Source organism: Podarcis tiliguerta (genome assembly GCF_965153285.1).
Source record: "Podarcis tiliguerta genome assembly, chromosome: 17".
Lineage (NCBI taxonomy): Eukaryota > Metazoa > Chordata > Lepidosauria > Squamata > Lacertidae > Podarcis > Podarcis tiliguerta.
Genome location: NC_139550.1, coordinates 654276 through 676759, shown reverse-complemented (window position 1 = coordinate 676759; position 22484 = coordinate 654276). Strand labels below are relative to the sequence as shown.

Here is a 22484-nt window from a genome sequence, read left to right as displayed (position 1 = left end):
TGCATTTGGCTGCTCACTGTACATTACACACTAATGTGTTTAATAGTATGCACTTAATAGCTCCTTTGGGAAGAGCAGACTTCAAAGGAGGAAAATGGCAAGCTAGAGAAGGGGAAGGGCAACTTAAAGAGTAGTTAGAGTTGTGCCATTGTTTAATTGTACCCATTCTCCAAGGAGCTCAGGTTTTTCCACATCTTATTCTTTACAATAATCCTGCAAAATAGACCGAGAGAATTTAAATGAGGACAGCTTTCTTTATGGCCGACCTAACAGAAAGTACTGATCATTGCATTAGCAGCCAACACTCCACCTGTACACCATTTAAATTGCAATTATATATATTTAAAAATTGAACTCGTGAGAGAATGGCAGTGAGCTCTCTCAATCAGACACTCTGGGGTTCCACAGCCAATGGGAACAGCAAGGGGGCAGGCTGAGATGGCTTGGCCTTCCCCCTTGATGCTTTGTGTCCTTCATCAGCCCACAACCACAAAGCTGGCATATCAATAGCAGCACTGCCACTCTCACCATGCAGTTAGCAATTAAAGGTGGGTCACTGGCGCGTCAGAGGCGCTGGCCAGCACAATGCTTCATGCACCATGAGAAACTTGCAGGCGAGAAACTTTATCCTCCTTTGAGATTCTGTTTATGTGCAATAATTCATTGCCTTGGTAACCCAAGTCAGAATGAGCAGAAAATGGGTTGTGTGGGAGGGAGCCTGCTACAGGCACAGAAGCTCATCATCATTACTGAGCTTCAGAGAAGAACTTGCCCAGATTAATGAAAACATTATTTTAAAAAATGTGTGGCACGAACTGCTGAACAATTAAGGACAAATGAGCATGGAATGTAGGATGCCCTTATGTACTTTCGTATGTGACAAATTCCTGCTTAGCACTGAGGGAAAAATTAAAAAAATTAAATCTGCAGAATTGGGCCTGGGTCATATTTCTGCAAAGTGAATTTGCCTACGACTCCAGTATCCAATTGCTGCCTTGTGCCCATCACATAATACTTGGGGCAAAATAGATATGACAAGGGATTGTGCTAATTTCCAATAAAGCAAGCAGCAATGAGCAGGGTGGAACCGTTCCCTAGTTTGAAAACTCCATCTCTCCACCAGTCCCCCCCCCCCACTCAGTGCGATTTATTTTTCAGACTATGAGCCCCAGCAATTCAGTGATGAAAGTCACAGATGGGGGCTAGTTCAGCATCTTGACCCTGCACACTGATGCTCCATTTTTCATTATTTAATCACCCCAAACATTGCTTTATAGGGCAACCATGATAGCAACCCAATGCAGATACATATGAGGCTGCCATCAATATGTCTACCTTCCCTCTCAGTCGCATTCACTGAACTTGTGGGATAACCAGCCTCATATAACCAACGTGTTTAAGTTCTAATTAATGCATGAAGGAGTTAAGACCATAGAGTAAGTTGTCCTGAAAGGCTTAGCTCACCTGGAGAGGGACTAGGTAAGCAAGTCTTTGTTTCCCCAATCTACCTGAGGAGCTTAGTGTGTGAGGATGTGGACCTGGTTGCTCCAAGCTCGGACCGCATGGCTCTCACCAGCCACTCAGTCTTGAGTTCCTATATCCATACTTTAAGAACTTTCACCACTTTGTAACAGCTAAATTTTACTGTCTGTGCAACCTGTTCTGAAGCACACGAATCTGATCTTGAGAAAGTTGGAAAGATCTTTGGCAAGTACAGTAAAGCATATTGTTAACTTACCAAAGGTGTGGTCTTTTTCTATGCTCGGGCAAAATGGAAATTTTGGAAGGAACTCACAAGGGCACATATTTTAAAATTTTAACAGCATATATTTCCATGCTTTACTTTCCTGCATGTTTTGTGATTTTAAATCTCTGCTAGGGTTCTCTCAGCAAAGAGTATTTGCCCCAAACCTGGATCTTGGTATCCTGTGAATTGTCCTTTTATACCTACATTTTTTCCCTTGCCACCAACAGAACTGATCCGTGGGGAATTTCTCCCCTTGCTTAACACTGAGCTTTGAGTTCATTTCATGATAAAGTCATTTGGGTTGATGGCCCTCGATTTGCAAGTACACATGTGCCTTTATCCAGAGATGTGAGCTTTACTTTCAGAAAGACTTAAATCTTGTTACTGCAAGGTAATAGGAGAGATTTCTGAAATGAAACCATGCTGGATTACACTAAGGGCTCATCCACACTTTTGCTTGACCTCCTTTTTCACTGTATTGTGCATCAAGCTTTTCTCACTATTTTGCGGCTGGGGCTTGTGAAAATTGGATCTTACCTGCTGAATCAGATCTTATCAGATGCATGGAAAATCCAAAGAGAGAATTTGCTTAATCAGGCTTCAATTCAGCAGGTAAGATTGAATTTTCACAAGGTACACTGTGGAATAATGAGAAAAGCTCTCTGAACCAGGGAATTAATTGGTGTACAATCCGATCAAAATAGGGGACAAGTGAAAGTGTGAATTGAGCCCTAATTGTAATTTTAGGTACATGAAACAGACAGTGCTACCAAAATTAAGAATACATTTTAAAGTCTGTTACAAAGGATACCCGGGTGAAATTTAAGCAATAATAAAATGCTGTTGATGAAAGGGCATTTTAAATCAGATTCTGACTACTAAAAGGAGAGGAAGCAGGATTCCATACACCATTTCTTTATTTTCTAGCAGCTGTGAGTTTTAAAGAACCACCTGCCTTTTCCTTTCTCTCACAGTGCAAATCACGGGGCAACAACTAGACAATACGTGGGTGACGGAAACTGTTTATGTGTCACTTATGTGCTGGCTTTTTTCAACACTACAAAGCAATATGAGAGGCAGCAAATGAAGGTGGAAGAGCAGCAGGAGCAGGTGTGGGGGCTTAATCCTCGCTTTACCAGTCCCTACATCTTTCCCCCTGTGGAGAGAAAAGCTATTCAGGGTAGGGGTGATTTTGTGAGGACAAACAGCAGGGGCAGGAGAAAGAATTATGCAGCTCCCAGTCATTGGTGTGGCCAGGATTTTTGTGAGGGGGGCAGGCCTTTTGTTAGGGGGATAGAACCTCAGTTTGCTATGTATATTTATTGATGGGGGGGCAGCTGCCCCTCCCTGCCCCCCCTGGCTACACCCATGGCTCCGCTCCCTATCATTTATCTTTTGAAACTGGAAATCCAGCTGATTTCTCAGTAGGAAAAAAATGTTCATACATCCTAAAAACATCTTGAAGGTCCCAGGCCACAGAGAAGTTAGGCTGGCCTCAACTAGAGCCAGGGCTTTTTCGGCCGTGGCTCCGATCTGGTGGAACACTCTGTCACAAGAGACCAGGGCCCTGCGGGACTTAACATCTTTCCGCAGGGCCTGCAAGACAGAACTGTTCCACCAGGCCTTTCGCCAGGGCACAGCCTGACTCCCTCCATCGGCAATCTTCGCAGAGCTCTGGCCCAATGGTTGCCAGTGGCTTGAATTAATTAATTTTATAATGAATGATTTTAGAGTGTTGTTTGTACTGTTTTATTGTTGTTAGCCGCCCTGAGCCCGGCTTCGGCTGGGGAGGGCGGGATATAAATAAAATTTATTATTATTATTATTATTACTACAAGTATAATTTAACCTGGCAATTACAACTACTTCAAAACCCAAATATTATAGTGCATGCTAACCCTCCCCCACCTAACCTGGTCCATGACAAAAAGAAATGGCGTCAGAGAAGAGGAGCAGTGGCTGCTCTTGGTCTCAGCTCTATACAGGAACTACTGTAAAATTAACTGCATAAACATAGTTTAAGTAGGTTTCAGATACTAAGAGAATATACAACAGCAAAATCTGTGGAACTAAATGTGAGAATTTGTTATGCCTTACCTTTCTCTGTTAAATTTCAGTGAATGAAGAATCGCTGGCCGTTTCTGCCTTAGATTCCACAAGTGGAGCATGTCATCTGAACTTGCACTGACCAAAGCACCCTATAATAACGACAGAAAAAAAGCGTGTCAAGTGTTGATTTAATCTTGCAGACATTATGGAGAAGTGGATGGGTTCTAGTAATTTTTGAAGTTGCATTTGAACAACAAGATCCTATTGCTTGTGACAGTTTTTCTGCCAGCCCAAAGTACACCTTCAGTTTCTCCTTTTGCCAGCTTAAAGGAAAAGGTACCCCTGACCCGTCCAGTTGCAGATGACTCTGGGGTTGCAGCGCTCATCTCACTCTGTTGGCCAAGGGAGCCAGCGTTTGTCCGCAGACAGCTTCCGGGTCATGTGGCCAGCAGGACTAAGCTGCTTCTGGCGAACCAGAGCAGCGCACGGAAACGCCTTCACCTGCCTGAGGAAGTACAATGAGGAGGAGGCCAGTCTAGCTTCTCTGGCGAGGGAGCTCCAAAGTCTGTGACAAAGGACTGTTAACTACATTCCAGCTTTAAAGGATTTGAGCTCAGGTGGCTCCTGACTGGCAAGCTGCTCTGTCTAGCCATTCACATCCATCAGGGAAACCTTCTGAAGTTGGGTGATGGGCTGTTCTGGGATTAATTGCCACCTGATCTCTGCATCTACCTGCCCTTTAGAACCTATTTTGCACTTTGTGTTTTCGAGGGGGGGCTATGACTTCTCCACCAAGACAGAATGGGGAATAAAAGATCCTGGGCAATCTCAAAGTGGCAGGTGGCCACAGCGCAGATCTGTATCACACAGTCCTCTTTGTTCTTCCTAGAGAGCTTGTATCCAGGGACAACAGTAGCCCATTGGTATTCTATCACGTTGCCATCTGGAAGATCTGGAACACTTTCACCTTCATCTTGGATGATCTCCAGGTCCTGTGTGTGCTTTCCTTCAGGGGTTAGTTCAAAAGCTGCTCTGGTGCTTTTATTTTTTTTTTTATATGTAAGCACCAAGAGTCTGGTTCCATTTCAGTTCAAGTGTCATCTGTTCCTTTTGCACAGATCAGCCTGCCCCGAAATGCTCCAGAGTTTCCAACAAATCCAAACACCCTCCTTTGAACTCCACCATCTCATCTATGCATCCAGATGCCTCAGCCCCACCTGTCTAACTAGCCCGCTATGTGGAAAGGGCAGTGGGGCGGCACGTTTGCATGTGAAATGTCACAGAATCATAACATTGTAGAACTGGAAGGGATCCTGAGGGTCATCTAGTCCAACAGGTTCAATCTTCAGGTAATAATAATAATAATAATAAAATTCTGTTAGAAGCCACCCAGAGTGGCTGGGAAAACCCAGCCAGATGGGCGTGGTACAAATATTATCATCATCATCATCATCATTATTATCATTATTATTATTACTACCCTGCCCATCTCGCTGGGTTTCCCCAGCCACTCTGAGTGGCTCCCAACAGAACATTAAAAACACAATAAAACATCAAACATTAAAAGCTTCCCTAAAGAGGGCTGCCTTCAGATGTCTTCTAAAAGTCAGATAGTTGTTTATTTCCTTGACATATGATAGGAGGGCATCCGAAAAGGCCCTCTGCCCAGTTTCCTGTAACTTGACTTCTCGCAGGGAGGGAACCACCAGAAGGCCCTCGGAGCTGGACCTCAGTGTCCGGGAAGAACGAAGGGGGTGGAGATGCTCCTTCAGGTATACTGGACCAAGGCCATTTAGGGCTTTAAAGGTCAGCACCAACACTTTGAATTGTGCTTGGAAACATACTGGAAACCAATGTAGGTAAGGCTGGGAATGTCTCGCGCCTGAAATCCTGGAAAGCTGCCAGTTAGTAGACCAGCCTCTCTCAACCTTGGGTATCCAGATGTTGTTGGACCACAACTCCCATCATCCCTGCTAGCTAGGGGTGATGGGAGTTATGGTCCAGCAACATCTGGATACCCAAGGTTGAGAGAGGCTGCAGTAGACAATAGCCGCCTAGATGACTCAATGGTCTGACTTGGCAATAAGCAGTTTCTTGTGACAGCATTTCTGAAAAAGGTGCCTTGGAGGTTCTGAATTTCAACTCCATACCTAGTAATGTTCATGTTGCTTGCAGAACCTTTGCCTGAGGCCCCAAAGATTTACTGCCACTTACCTAGATAGGCAGCTTCTTATGTTCCACCCCTGGTGGCAGCCAGTTTCTGGTGCCCTCGGCAGCTTCTCAAAATTCCAAATGTGGCCCTGGACCCCAAAAGGTAGGCAACCACTGGTCTAAACAATCAGTGTTTCACTCTAACTTTCTCTTGGCCTAATCACATCCTAAATGTGAATCATTTCTATGGCTGCACTCATTGGTCAAAAGCACTGAGAGGTAAGAGGAGGCTGGGGCTGGTTTCTCACACACAAAAGTGGCGTGCTTCCATGTATTGCCTTTTATCTCAGATTCTACAAATGCTGGAAACTTGCTTTTTCAAACTGGGAATTCCACCCACAGATGCCCCCTTAAAAAGAAAAAAAACTTGAACACATAACTTTGCTCATGTTTAAATAAACATCTGCATTTTTGTAAATATAACCTTACCTCATTGATCAAAAACTGAAGCTGCAGAACTGCAGCGTCACCTTCGTGTTGGCAATAACAATCAACACCCGGTCTGCCCAATCTGTTTAGAGTCAAAGTTAAGGATCAGTTAATCCAGTTTTTGATAGCTGAAATAAAAGCAAAACAAAATAAAACACAGTTAACCATTTTTAACTGGCACTGTCTAATACAGATAGGTGCTGGAGGTGTGACTGAAGTATGCGATGTGGGCATGTTTGGTACTACAGTATGTTGCATTGGCGAAGGCCTTGATATTTGTGGAAGTTAATACACTTTATTTAGTTATATTCTTATAGTCCAGGGACAAATGGTAGGACAACAAAAGCTGATTTTGTGCGGTGGCCTGAAGACACACCTGTCCTTGCTATATTTAATTAGTCTTTGGCTAATTAAACAAGATATGGCCTTTTAAGCTGAGAAGTATTGTTTTCGTTTGTTACTATGTTATGTATTCTTCTGTTCTTATATTGTAAACCGCCCTGGGATGAGGGGCAGTGTAGAAATTTAACAAACAAACAAACAAACAAACTAAACACTTTTAAGCTCTGTCCTTTTCCAGGTGTGTTTAATTAGCATTAATTTTACAGTTTTCCTTCCACTGTCTCCCTGGGGCAGATTAAGCCCCGTGTGAGATTTCCCTAATGTACACTCCTATACTTTGAAGTCACAGGCTTTGTTGTACTTAAATGGATTGGTTTCCCAGTGCAGCTGCCTCCTCCAAATGTTTCCTTATTGGAGCATAAGGCACACAGAGATTACTTAGAAAGACAAATTCTAAAACAAGACTAGTGAAAAGTTATTTTCTTTACTAATTTAGGAATTAATTCAAAACACAGAATATAAAATATATAGTGGAGTTGGTACGTAATTGCATAGCATCATAACATGGAATATTTTAACGACAAGGCTGGCCTAGTAGTTGTCTTTGGAATAAAGTGAGAAATTGCATTTTTCTTTGCTCTAGGACAGTGTTTCCCTACCTTTGGTCTTCAGCTGTTTTTGAACTCCCCATCATCCCTGATCACTGGTCTTGCTAACTATGGATGATGGGAATGATAGTCCAAAACCAGCTGGAGACCCAAGGTTAGGAAATACTGCTCTAAGAGACCCTGAATTTTCAAGATACCTAGCAGTTCTAACTTGCTTATCTGCAGAGGGAGAACTTTCTGTATGTGGCATTTACTGCTTCTCTTTATCAAGGTCATCTTGAGACAGTATTCTTTTGTGCAAAACAGAAGCTCGGTTGGGGTGCTGGTGGAATATAGTGCCTAAGGTGATTCATATGTGCATTACATTACATTGAGGGGGGGGGGTTTCTGCTACATACATAAGCCCATATCAAATTTTCAGATACAGTGGTGCCTTGGTTCTTGAACACAATCTGTTCCGGGAGTTCATTTGACTCACAAAACCATTCGAAAACCAAAAGCTTTTCTTCTGAATGGCTGCAGGAGCATCCTGCACTCAAGCGGAAGCCGCGGAAGTTGTGGAAGCCACATCAGATGTTTGGCTTCCAAAAAAACATTTGCAAACCAGAACATTTACTTCCAGGTTCTCGGCATTCGGGAGCCAATTTGTTTGACAACTAAGCTATTTGGGAACCAAGGTACCACTGTACTTTAAATAAAAAAGAAATTAAAAAGAGGCCCAGTCTGACCCATGAAAAAAATCTCTCCCACCATTCTCATACCAGTCAAACATTTGGGATGGAGGAGTTTGCGCCCAAGGACCTCCTCTTCCCTTCTCCATTGACAATAAAAAGCTCATGAATAATCCAAATTCCATCACCACTCTGCATGCATGCCAAACATACTTTTGGGGTAGTTTACCATCAATCTAAGTGTTTATTTGTGTGAGAGACAGACAGAAAGAGAGAGAGAGAGAAAGATGAGAGTTTTTATATCTCTCAATCAATCCATCAGAGATGAACCCAGAGGTTGAACAATGAGCTGACATGGATATATTGCTCATTTCAAAGACTGGTAGAAAAGAAGAAAAAAGACTCTGTTTGATGCTGCTTTAATCTGGAGCTTGCAAAAGTAGGGGGAAGAACCTCAGAGGAGAGCAAGAAGCAGCCTTTATTGAGGCAGTGCAGATGTCCTCCCTCCCTGGATTCCTTTGCTCTGCTCCCCAAACGGAGAGGGAAGACATGCTTCACCATCCAAAGCAACTGGGAGATGGAAGCCCTTGCCTCCCCTCCTGTCTCAGCCCCCTCCCCATGCCATCCTCCTCCTGTTCCCCTGTTGGAATGTACAAACGCAGGAAAACAAGCTAAAAGCGCAGGTTGTAAAATGTACGTTATGCTGCAAATCATACTGTTTGGTATACTAGCAAAGGATACATTCGAATAGCACCTGTTCTTGTCCCTATAGCCAGAATCTTCTGAACTGGGTCAAAAGCTAAGGCAGTGGGAAGATAAGGAAACCCATGGCGAACTGTCTGCAAAAGAAGAAAGAAACTCAGCTGATGTAGAGTAGTTGCTTTACAGTATCATTAAGTATTATTTCTGGAGCAAACAAAGCTCTGGATAACCAAACTAATTAATAGGCTGTCAACTGAATGTAGATCTTTTAACAAATTAATTATATTCTTTAACAAATGAACTAGGCAAATTCTAATATTTAATAATAATGTATATACACGTCTACATAAATATTATCATACCCTAATATAGAAGCTCCTTTTGTATCTCAGTTCAAAAGGAAATACAGATAAATTAAGGTAAAGTACAACCTGTGGCAGCGGAGTCTGAAGAAATTATTATTGCTATTATCGTTATTTTCAGAAAAGAGAACTCAAAGCAACTTACAAGTAACATTTTAAAAGTGGAAAAGCAATAATAATACAAGCCAGAATACATCAGTAGCATATAGAAAAGAACAGAATCGACTCAACTCCAGAAGATAAACAAAAAATAAGTTCCAAAAGCCTGGGGGAACAAGAATGCATTTGCCCAGCACCTAACAATACACAGTAGTGGTGCATCCCTGGGGAGTTTCCATAAATTGGGAGCCACCACTGAGAAGGCTGTTCTCCTGTGATCCCTAGCTAGCAGGACCAGTGGTCAGGGATGATGGGAATTGTAGTCTCAAAACATCTGGTGGGCCAAGTTTGAGGAAGCCTGCTCTACATCTCCCACCCCCCCAGTGGGCATATGCTTGCAAATTCAGGGTTACACTTCACACATCCGATGAAGTAGACTACGGGCGCAAGCCTAACTTCACCTCCATGTAGGTGGGGTTTTGTGGAGCAGATTGGAGGCACTGCTGCATTTGCAGCCCTACTGCTCATGGCAGCTGCAGCAAAAGGTGAGTTGCAGGATTGGTCCCAATGCAATCTCATGATGCCAGTGAGAATACAGGAGATTGGGATCCAAAGGTTCCCGGGCCAGGCCAGGCCCTCCTTGTCCTGCTAAAAACAACAACAACAGGTGCACTTATAAGTAAGGAGGTGGTATTTTATTAAAGCAGATTACTGGCATGGACTCAGAGGCATGGAAATACCAAATACAGTCCAGCAGCTCTTACAAGGTGAAGGGTTAGCAGTAATGTGTCCAGCACAAGAGTAAGGGTTTACAAGTCCAAGATCAGCAACAAGAATTCCAAGGCTATATGGGAGCTGTAATGTTGTTCCAGCAAGTTACCCTGCCTACCCAACAAGCTTTTAAGCAGAGAAGGAAAAAGTACACTCACAAGAATCCCTCTCCATGTGGGCATTCCCGGCCTGAAGATGGGCGCTCCTCTGGGGGGGGGGGGGGAAGGAGATGGGTTTCCTCCCTTTTCTTGACACCTCTCCCTGGGAGGCACCCAGGCCCACCTCCTAGTCTAAACTCTCTTGCTCTATAACAACAGACTGTACCCTGAGCCCCCATCATCCTCCACAGCCCCTGAGTCTCCCATCTTTTCAGGACCAGGCATGTCTGGAAGCAGAGGAGGGGCTTCGTCATCATGTCAAAGTTGACATAGTCTCATCCTTTCTCCTCTCACTCCTGATCTGAAGCAGAGAGTTCAGAAGCAGCCATGACATTCTCTACCTTGGTGCCTTCCAGAAGCATCATTGTCATGCCCACCCACACTTTTGGCAGGTGAAAGGAGGAGTGCCACATCAACAGAATGATGCTTGTGTCCCTCCATTAGGGGACCAATTTAGCCAGGACAGCTGGGCACCTAATCCAACCTCACCCCTCTGCTCAGGAGGGTTAGATAGCTCTATCAATCTGTTAGCCTTTAAAGAGTCATATCAGCAGCTGAGTATGTCTGCCTTCCTTTCTTTCTTTCATTTTTTAAGCCAGCCTCTTCTGGAGAAGGAAGGACATGTACCGCATGCTCATAATAAAATAACCAGACACCTTTTCTTTACAACATCAGACTAAAAATGGATTAAAAGAACGTATTAGGTAGTGCAGGAAATGCTCATCCAAACGCATGAGCAAGACAGAGCTTCATATATGCAGCCAGAGCACTGCTTCTCTGTCAGCCTCTCTCTCATGCAGTGAACACAGCTAGAACCTAAATCCCCATTTCCTGGCCTCCCTTTGCCACTCTGTGTGCATTTCCCTCATGGCTGAGTAAACAGGTTTGAAAAGGCACCTCGCTTTAGATAAATGGATGCACAGTGTACTTCTCAGTCAAAGACAGAAGACCACATCTCCCACCTTCACCCAGTTCAGCTGTATTTTTCCTTCCAAATTAGCAATGTTACATGAGTGATATGGTATAGTTGTACAATGCAATAATATTTCCCCACCAAAATTAGAACAAAGAAGGTAGTGCATTGATTCCTGGGCTTGTGCTTCTACATTTGCTGCAGAGTTGTTTACATGATTAAACTCTTAAATTACGGAGAGTTGCAGTCACAAAGGGAGTCCTAATTCAGTAGGGAAAGCTGCAGGCAGGCCAAGTTAAAAGGTAAACAAAGATGAGGGAGAAACACGTTGCAGAAAAGGCCTAAAATAGCTGGACAGTAAAGGTATAGGAGGGGCACAAAGTAAAGCCTAAAACTAATCTACAACATGGGGCAATTTTAGTATCACTCCCAGAGGTGCACTTCATTTTCTTGTAAGTCAGACAGATGTCAACAAGAGCAAGTCAGTATATTTCACAGACCATTTATCTTTCAAACACTATTCTTTGACGGAGATAGATTGTCATAGAAGGAAAGAAGCTCTGTTGGTGGCTGGGATGGAAAACTTGCCCATCTGCTGCCTCCACCCACAGTATGCAAATACACACAACAAACCTCTACAGAAGAAATTGAATGGCAAAGTATCAAATAATTGCAGGGCAGATTGGTCGGGGAGAACCGGCCCTTCAAGCCAATGATGTCAGATGGCACAAAGAGAGGGGACATCCCAGTGGAAGTGGAACACTGGAAACTTGCTCAGGAAGAGGCACTGCTGGGGCTAACAGATGGGGCTAATGAGGCACCCCTTCTGTCATCACCCACTCATTGAGTCAGATATGGGCACTAAAGGAAAGAAACATCATGTCTGAACCCCAAGACTGGCCAAGGTTACCAGGAGGAAGAGCGAGCCACAGAAGATGTATATCCCTCGGTTGAACGAGAAGCTCAGTCTAAAAGAACAGAAGGGCAAAGAGATTGCATCTTTGGACTTGAGCAACTAGCCCTGATCAACTTGCCAACAGCAACTCCATGAAGTTCTGTCCCAGTGACCTTGGTCAACAGAGGTGCCAGAGAACTTCCAGGAGGTCTCCAAGCACCTTGGACTTCCAGGTTCTTCAAGTGTGAAGATACCCAACTAGGGATGGCAAAGCCTGATTGGAACAGCAAGGCCTGGCTCAGTATGTAACAGCTTAGCTGGGCTTTGATTTTTGTGGGAGTAAGTTGCCAGCTTTGGAGCTATCAAAGATCCTGCATCCAATGTGGTAATCTTTTCTCAGATACCTCCGGCATGAATACCTCAAAGATCAACCCTTTCCCATATGAACCAACCCAGATTCAGTTATCATCATCATCTGAGGCCCTTCTCTGTGTGCCTCCTCCATGAGAGGTCTGGAGGGCAGCAACATGAAAATGGGTCTTTTCTGTGGTGGCTCCCCGTTTGTGGAATGCTCTCCCCAGGGAGACTTGCCTGGTGCCTTCATTACATATCTTTAGGCACCAGGCAAAAATGTTCCCAGAAATAATCAGGAAAGAAAACATCTCCCCTCCCCCTTTTCAGATTTCTCCAATAGAAAAGACTTGACATTTGGGAGAACAGATGGCACTGGAAATGAAGTTAGTGCTATGAACTCCATTTAATAATAATAATAATATTTTTTTATTTATACCCCACCCATCTGGCTGTTTATCCAGCTGCAAAACTGGCTCAAGTGGTATCATGCTGAAAATCCGATCTTTATGGCAGAGTGCAACCCATCCAGAAATGGTTGAATACTGCCATTTTATCTAGATGAAGGGGAAAGAGAAATGGCCATCACCCATATTTTGGTGACACCTTGCCCCAAATCTTGAGTTGATTTCTCCCAGTGTTTTCATGTAAACATTAAAGGCATGTGAAACCCCATAGCATATGGCATGACGATGCGCAGCAACTGCCTCCCAGCACCGCAGTCCAGAGCAAGAGTTTCCCCAGCATCACCTTCTTAATACTACCTGTAAGATAGGATTGGAACCAACAAAGTGCAGTGCCCCCGACTCCTATTCAGACAAGTGATACAGAAAATTACCATGGATGAAGGGACTGAAAGCTATTGAGAGGTCCAGGAGAGCCAACAGAGTACATTTCTGCTGCATTAGTCCATAAAACTAGGAGCAGCATTTTCTCCTTCACGGTGCCATACAGAAATGTCACTACCAAGCCTCTTTGTCACTCTCAGAATGATCCACTCATTGTATGCCTAGCTCCAGTCTGGTCTGCATCAGCTGTGTAATAAGCCTTTTGTGACAGAATTTGAGAAAGCACAGAACTACAAGTTCAGTTTTCTGACCCTGATTCCAGGTCCTCAGTACGATTCTGGTTCAGTCATTTAATTCACTTTTGCAGGCTAATGCCAGTATCATAAGCTCCTTCTGTGTGTCAGAGCTGCTTAATGCAGAATGGGAATCTTCAACTCTGTGACTCAGCCCTGACAATTTTCCCAGGACAAACAAATAAATATTAACTAGGAAAGGATGGCCGTCTCTTCAAGTAACTGCAGCTCCAGGGCTGGTGCAGCTGCTCTGGGCACTACGGGGGAGGGAGCTGCCCTGAAGCATGAACCTTGTGGGCCAGATCCTCCACGATGGCTCCAGAGTTTCCTTGTGATGACAAGCACCTTTGGAGCACCATGACCTGTTCCCCTATCAGAATTATTTGATGGTGACTTCACAGACACCTAAACCAGTGTTGGCAGCTCTTCCAGATATGTCCCATCCCTAAAGTCTACCCAGCAAAATTCAGCTGCAGGTAAACTGTGGGCTTCCCCATTACCAGAAAGGAACAATAAGTTGTTGGATGTTTAATGTTTTTAAGGACCCAAAATAACCCAATATGCTAGAGGATGGCCTTGGAATCACTGCAACTCAAAGCAAGCGTCCTCACATTTTTAAAGTTTTTGTGTGTTTCCTTAGCTTTTTTTTGCAATGGATGTGTAGGTGTTCCTGTAAACAATACACAAATTCAAAAATTTATGGCGTGTAACATGGCTTAATTTCTAAGTAAGAGGTATGAAGTCAATCTTGTCTGAAAACCATAAGGTAAAGGTCCCCTGACCGTTAGGTCCAGTCGCGGACGACTCTGGGGTTGTGGCGCTCATCTTGCTTTACTGGCCGAGGGAGCCAGCGTACAGCTTCCGGCTCATGTGGCCAGCATGACTAAGCCGCTTCTGGCGAAGCAGAGCAGCGCACGGAAACGCCGTTTACCTTTCCGCCGGAGCGGTACCTATTTATCTACTTGCACTTTGATGTGCTTTCGAACTGCTAGGTTGGCAGGAGCTGGGACCAAACAATGGGAGCTCACCCCGTTGCGGGGATTCAAACTGCCAACCTTCTGATCGGCAAGCCCTAGGCTCTGTGGTTTAAGCCACAGCGCCACCCGTGTCCCTCTGAAAACCATACTTGGACCCTTTTATATGAAAGCTCTTCCCCTGTACATAGGTGCTTGTTTGCTTTTAGTGAGGAGACACATGTAACGTCACACTTTCTTAGATAAGTGCTGTACAAGTCCTGTAGTAAGGAAAACTGTGAGGTTTAAAACTGCAGTCCTACCAAGGGAGCCATTACCAAGGGATAAGATAAAATATAACCATCACATAAGTTTTGCAAAAGCAAATCAGAATGGATGGTCAATAAACAGGTTGCCAAAAACAACACAATAACAAAATACAATACAACACACAGATTGATTTTCATTTTAAAATTTTACATTCCACCTAGAGCTTGGAAGGCTATGATAACCACAGTCTTGCTGTCATAACCATAGACTCACTTAAGTCTGGAATTGAGTTTTTCTTTTTTTGCACTCTCCCCTCCAGTGGACTCTTAATAGAGGTTTGCCACAGCTTAGGAAAGTCTCCTCTTTTTTTACTTTTTTTTAGGGATTTACCCTGAAGGTAAAGATCCTTACACGTCCCTCCAACCCTGTATTTTGGACATAGAACAAGGAAGAAAAGCTCTCTCACCTTTTCATTTAATTCTCCATCTCTCATTAGCTTTCCACCTTCCACCTGCTCCACCCCTTCCAAAACCACGAAGGACGGTATACAAATTTAATAAAGAATAATGATAACAAAATTCACCACACAGCCTCTGTGGCTTAAATCTATTTCATTAATTATCCTTTCCCCCACACCCAGTCTTGCCTCTTAGACATTTATGGAGCTCATCAAGGGTGTTGATAACTGTGGCAGCTGATTTCAACTCAGGAGGCTGTTTCAACTTCGTATATGCCAAGACAGTCCCTACTCAAAGGCAGGATGGGGCAGATAGCATATGTCATGGCTCTGCAAAAGTCTGAGGCCATTGCTCCACTATATATTAGGGCACACTAACAAAATGTTGAAAATGCTTCCCCAATAACCCAAAAACAAAACAGGAACAAAATAAGGACAGTGTTTAGCAGGGACAGGTGCTAAACTACACATCTTGTGGCAGGGATTGGAAGATATTGTTTTGGACAGCATCTTCTTTAGTACGTATACATGCACTATCACTTAAGTCAAAATTATTACTACCTTTGAACTCAAGCTATCGCTGAAGCCGTATCACAATGAATTAGAAGGACTGAGTCAGCTCCCCCACCTCACCCCACTAAGTCTTTTAGGGAAAATATATATTGAAAAACAAGAATTTGCAAAGTTAACTTAGCTTATCTGTCTAGCTACTGTCTTACCTATTTGACATAAAAAGCCTTGTCTTGTAGATGATAATCAGCAGAATGTCCAGGTTTTCGTAGGGAAATATTTAAGCATAAGAAGTGCTGTTTTTCTAGAAAAAGAACCCACCATGAGCTCCTCCCTTGTTCTCTGATAACGGTAATGGTGGCTACCTGAGAGGTGCCGGAACTGAGTTCCAGTAAGTTCCGGCTGGAAAAATAAACCCCTGAGAATAGGGATGATAACATCTGCAAATTTGATATGCCACAGATATGCCACAATTCATTTCTTCACTGAAGTCTTGGATGAGGGACTTAGTTCACAAATTTACACCAATATGTTTACCAAAACATACCTGCTTTTCCCCATGGGGGTCCCCTCCTGCTCAAAATCAAAATTCACCAATGCAGACTACCTAGTCTCTACTGATTTTGTGGCTTTGCAAGCAATGTGGGATGAAGTACCATTAAAGGGCCTCTGATCTCTTATGTAAGAATCATGTGAATTTGATATTAGGGAGCTGATTAATCTTTAGACACCTTTAAAAATGTGTGTGGCTTTGTCACTCAGTAAAGAAGGCCTGTACTGGTAATGCAATATAATGGTTGGATGTCTTCAGTTTCTTTTCCACATTAATGTAAAGTCCATGTGGGGAAAAATATTAGTTCTATTGAAGTAGCCAATTAAGCCAGCTTTTACCATGGTGCAATTAAGGGTAAACATTTAATTCAATGCAGCTGACAAGTCAATTGATCCAAAAGGGCCAAAACACCATTAATCATTGTTTCTGTAAGGCTAATGCAAATATCCCCAAGAACAAATGAAATCAGAGATACTTTTCTCTATGAGGCTAATGGCAATTCTATATACTAAATCTGAAAAATATGATGAAGTGAGTACTTCATCTTTACCCTATTTCAAATGTTCACATTACTGAAACATCTAATGCACAACAAATGTGTTTGCATGGTTACATTTTGTACCCATTCACATGCTTTTGATACTGTGAAGAAAACCTCAGTTATAAAGAATTCAATTTTGTTCACTTAACAGTAACTAAAAAAATCCTAAATTGAAAAAGGACATCATTCCATTTTGCTTTCCCCATCTTACTACTAAATTACTACTAAAACTATTATTAACATAGAACAAAAAATAACTTCTCACCCTGTACCAAAAAAATTAAAATATTTGAATGCTGCATAACATTTTAAAAAAAAAATCAAATCTGCTTTTCCTTTTCAGATAAAATTCCCACATAATTCAGACTACATGTCAGCAACTCAAACATAGATCCCAACTATTTTCCATTATTAAAGTTGCCAATTATAGGTGCTGGGTTTCTAAAATTGACTTCATTATACAAAAAGCAAAACATCTATTATGAAAACATAGACAGAATACAAAGACACAGTCTATAATTAATGTATCAGTAATGCTCCTACGAAATGAAAAGGCCTGTACCCAAGATAATTTAAAAATGAAGCCTTCTAGCTGATCCCTGCTTAAAATTAGGCCAAAAGTGAATATATTTCATACAGAATGTTCAGAGAATGCACCCAGTGTTCACAGAATTTTAAAAAATGATAAATATGATAAACTAGTATTTATGATGAGCACTTGTAAACACTTTTAAGTCATAGTTCAATCTGACTACAGCCCACAGTCATACAAAAGTATGATCTGCTATATATGTCTGAGACCAAGTCCTATGAGGACCCTTAATGATGCTGACATTTTTACTTACTCTGACCGGGAAGAAAAAATAATTGGGATCCAACTTCTAATGTAACAGTAGTTAAAAAGTAAAAGATGTTGTTCCACTTCATCCTTTAGGCATTTTGACTTGGCTTTAGCACTCCAGATTTTTTCTTGTGCTTAAAAACCCCCACAGGCTGTTCTTACCTTGCTTAACTGAAAATAGTCTGACGTGAGAGTCTCCTGGATTTCCTCTCTGGGAGTCCCTGCAGTTCCTCCTGAGGGCACAGAGCCACTGCCAGGCCCAGGGCCGCTGCTGCCGCCCGGGGATGAAGTTAAGCCATCCAAAACTTTGTGAAAATTAAATTTCTTCATTTTGAAGAAGAAGAAGAAAGTAACCTTAGAAAGGAGAAAGAACCGCTTGCCTTGGTGAGGATCACATTTAGCAATCCCAAAGTGGAAAGCAAAACAAAGTGCCTTTCAAATGTTTCAGTGATGCAGCAAAACGGTCTTTTGAATTTTATCAGTATGGTGTTTTACTGATGGAAGTATATAAAGACTCCATTTTATCAAAACTCTTAAAAAGGGCTGGGAGAGCAGAATCCCACCAATTCAGCAAACCCAACGTGAGGAATTCAGAAGAGGTGAATTGTAGCCACTCATAGGAAGCCGTTTATAAAGAATCCACATTGTGTATAGGTGTGTATAGGTGTGTATAGGTGTTAAAAAAGACTATCCATCAGAATTCAAGCCAGCATTCAAACTGCCCTAATGGCCTAAGAACTCACTGACATGTTGACTTTCATCACCTCTTGTGAAAAAATATATTTCCATATGAATTGGTGTTCCCAAGCCCCAGGCCGCCTCTGTAACAGATGGTTTGATCTGGACCTCGGCGCTTCTTTCTCTCCCGTCTGCGTATGTTTGAACGACCAGATCCCGCCGCGGCTACGGCAGCTTGCCTGCCACCTACAGCAACTGCGGATCCTTCGCGATCTTCCCCGCCAACCTTCGCGTGAGGGATCTTGTCGGGTGAGAAATCCACTGCCCCTCAGCGGGCTGCTTCCGGGACATCCAAATAGCGGTTCTGGCGGGGCGGCATTTTTCCCGCCCGGGCAACCTGGACGGGGATCTCTCCGGGATGGGGATCTCTCCGGGATGGGGATCTCTCCCCGACGGGTCTCGCTCGCCTCCTCAAGCCCGGCCCGCGACGTCGGCTAGAGGCGCTGCCGGGCTCCGGGAAGCCGAACACGGCGGGCTCCTTCCGACGTAGCCGCCCATAATAATAATCATAATTTCTCGCCTCACGGGAAGCGTCCGAAGGGGGCCCTGGCGGGAGAAGCGGGTCGCCGAGCGAGGAGAGGCCCGAGAGGGAACTTGTTGGCCGGCTGTCCCTCAGTGAAAGCGTGGCTGTCGAGGAGGTCTCGGTGGGCCCCGGAACCCCGACGAAGAACTGCGCCTGGGACTGAGGGGGAAGCGCGCCCCGCCGAGCCCTCCTGCCAAGACTGCAAGGCTGGCGCCGGGACAGCTGCAATGGAAGCAGCGGCGCCAACAGCGGCTTGTGAGGGGAGTTGTGAGGCGGCGGCGGCGGCGACGCAGTCCTCCTTCGCCTGGTCCTGCGCGCCGCGGCTCCCTCGCCTCCAGCCGCTCTCCGAGGTGCTGGAGCCCCGGGCGGCGGCTTCTCCTGCTGCTGCTGCTCCTCCTCCGGAGGCTGGGCCTCGACCTGGCCGCGAAGGGAGGGCGGAGCAGCGCGCCCGCAGCCAGCCAGGCCGGCAATTGCGCCTCGCCCGGCGCGGAGAGGGACCTGGGGCGGGGGGGCGGGGCGGAGGGAGGCCAGGGGCCCAATGAGAGCCGCCCTCGGGATCTTCTGATAGGCCGGAGAGCCAGGCCGTGAATTTGAGGGAGCCAATCGCAAGGGGGAGTCAAGCGACCCCAAACAAACCCGGAGCGCCGACCAATCAGGGGAGATCTGCGGAGGCGGCAAAGCGCTGCGGCGGCGCCGGGAGGGGGGGAGGGAAATGGAGGCCGCGGCCTGGTCGCCTCAGGGAGGCGCCGGAGAAAAGGAGGCGGCTTTTGATTCTTATTTAATGAATTTATATACCGCCTGTTACGTACTGAGGTGAAGAGGATCCAGAATGCGGCAGTCTGATTGGTCCTGGAACAGTAGGATCCAGAATGCGGCAGTCTGATTGGTCCTAGAACAATAAGATCCAGAATGCGGCAGTCTGATTGGTCCTAGAACAATAGGATCCAGAATGCGGCAGTCTGATTGGTCCTAGAACAATAGGATCCAGAATGCAGCAGCCTGATTGGTCCTAGAACAATAGGATCCAGAATGCAGCAGTATGATTGGCCTAGAACAATAGGATCCAGAATGCAGCAGTATGATTGGTCTTCAGGAGCCACCCAATCCAGCTCCAGGTGCAGCGTTTCTGGACTCCCTGTTTTGATGGTGCTGCTGTTACCATCATATACGATGCACTTTCTGAGTATTCATATAATTGTAGAGTTGGAAGGGACGCTGAGGGTCATCTAGTCCAACCCCCTGCAATGCAGGAATCTTTTGCCCAATGTGGGGCTTGAACCAACTACCCTGAGATGAGGAGAGTTTGATGCTCTACCCATTAAGATTACCATTGTCACCATATTGCAATTGGTGGGTTGCCTTAGAACGCCTAATGATTTGATTATTTCCAGTGGGTGTTTGCAAGCATGCCTGTCACATTCACACTTCACTTTTTTAGGTATACAACTGAGTAATGCAAATGACAAACCTAGACAGCATCTTAAAAAGCAGAGACATCGCCTGCCAACAAAGGTCCGTATAGTTCAAGCTATGGTTTTCCCAGTAGTGATGTATGGAAGTGAGAGCTGGACCGTAAAGAAGGCTGATCGCCGAAGAATTGATGCTTTTGAATTATGGTGCTGGGGGAGACTCTTGAGAGTCCTATGGACTGCAAGAAGACCAAACCTATCCATTCTGAAAGAAATCAGCCCTGAGTGCTCACCGGAAGGACAGATCGTGAAGCTGAGGCTCCAATACTCTGGCCACCTCATGAGAAGAGAAGACTCCTTGGGAAAGACCCTGATGTGGGGAAAGATGGAGGGCACAAGGAGAAGGGGACAACAAAGGACGAGATGGTGGGACAGTGTTCTCGAAGCTACCAGCATGAGTTTGACCAAATTGTGGGAGGCAGTGGAAGACAGGAGTGCCTGGTGTGCTCTGGTCCAGGGGTCATGAAGAGGCGGACACGACTAAACGACGAAACAACAACAAATGCAATAGAAAAGTGAGTAATACTAAATAGAAAAGTGGAATGGGCCCCTGATATTGAAGATACTGAAGTCTATGTATCTTACATCTGCTGGATCAGTGCTCTCCTAGCTGCTCTCAAAGGAATTCTTAGGGAAATACTTGCTTTGCTTACTTCTCAGCAGTACCTCTTCCATATCTTCTTCTTTGGCAATTGCTTGTAGCCAGGTAAAATTGTCTTCCATGAATATGGTTCCATGGATATGCAAGCTGCAAGCCCCACATGCAAAGGAGCCAACACAACCTCACTTTAAGCTCTTGGCAAAAGATTCCCACATTGTATGGTGTTGGACTAGATGACTAGAACTGGTCCCTTCCAGTTCTCTGATTCTGTGATTGTTCCTTTGCAGCCACATCCTTATCTGTCCCACATGAATCTGGCTTTTAGTGTTGAGGCACCTACGCTTGTGAATTCTCTCTCTTTGGTGCCTACTAAAGATCCTCTTCCAATAAGCCTTTTAAGTTAACATCTGCATCTGTACTGGAATTATTTTTAAGACGTTAAGTCTCTTGTTTGCTGCTCTGTGCTCCTTTCGGAAGAAGGGCTGAATATAAATTGATTAAATAATCAAAATGAATATTATGTCAGCAGTATGAAGCAGGTGGGTATTTTCCGGTGGGCGGGACGGCTGGGCCAAATCGGGACCTACCTTAATTGGTTTCCCATCCCTGCTGTGAAGAAAATCCTCTAATTCAAGCATGCTTCCTGGACCTCCTTCAAGAAATGCCAGTTGAGTCTTCTGCATAAATAAAACTCTGAAAATCAGTCTAGCTAATTAAACAATTTGTCCTGGTCTTAAAAACCTATGAAAATTCTATGAACAGCTTGAAGCTGTGGGTGAGGCATTTGCCTACTGCTTCCATTCTCATTTTTCAAGACCCCTTCTGTGGTTTGCATTTGCCAACCCTCCCTGCTCAGAGCCTGCTACATTAGTTTAAATAGAAAAAGGAGAGAGGTGTTTCCCCCCTTCTCATTATCCATCTTAAATAATTAAGTGCCTGCACAGATGTGCAGAGAACTGTTTGAGTCTTTCATCCTAATTTATTTGCTGGAATCTAGCCCCTGCCTCACATATTCTTTGCTGTTATCAGGATAATTGCTTTGCATCAAGAAAGCAACAAAAAAGGGGGAATGGAAAGCCAAATATAGAGGCAAATCTAAAGTTTCATAACAGCATTTTGAATAATGCTGCAGTTGCGACACACTTATATGCCAAGAAAGCCCCTGTTACAAAATTAGGCCACAGCATTTTCCCTAAAGTTGATTAAAAATGCTCTAAGATAGTCTTTTCCAAGCAGTAATAAAACCTTAGAGTTTCCTACAAAACAGGACAGACTCTTCACACTTTCAAGCTGCTTCGTGTGTTTGCCATCGTTTCACTACAAGCTCTACGGATAAAACTATTTCTCCGTGCACCAGACACAATGCTTAGCTTTCCCTCATTACAAAGCCTTCTACCTTTAATGTTTCAAGTCTCCTTCATGCCCACAGACTGGAATCCCTCTTTGCAGTGGTCTGCCACAAGCCAATTGGAAATCTCTCCCAGTTCTCACCTTTCACTTCCACTTTTGGTGGTTGAACAAGTTCTCCCAGCACAGATGTTGAAAATGCCATTCTCCAAGTGTCAAGACTTACTCCTAGAGGTGTGCCAAGCCTACATGTCCATACCGGATAAGAAAATCCACCTCAACCCCCTCCCCT

General features: G+C 44.3%; 1 protein-coding gene across 2 annotated transcripts in view; it reads right to left on the bottom strand.

The window, feature by feature from the left end:
* The window catches only part of STXBP5L (syntaxin binding protein 5L), a 62366-nt gene extending 43100 nt beyond the window's left edge, over positions 1–19266 (bottom strand). For both annotated transcript variants that reach the window (XM_083419537.1, XM_083419538.1), the window contains exons 1-4: positions 17677–19266; positions 8799–8896; positions 6437–6518; positions 3845–3945 (exon numbers count right to left, since the gene is read on the bottom strand). In XM_083419537.1, coding sequence (XP_083275663.1) covers positions 3845–3945; positions 6437–6518; positions 8799–8896; positions 17677–17844 — 449 coding nt within the window. In that variant the 5' untranslated portion in view covers positions 17845–19266. The remainder of the gene's footprint in view (positions 1–3844; positions 3946–6436; positions 6519–8798; positions 8897–17676) is intronic.
* Positions 19267–22484: the final 3218 nt, after the last annotated feature.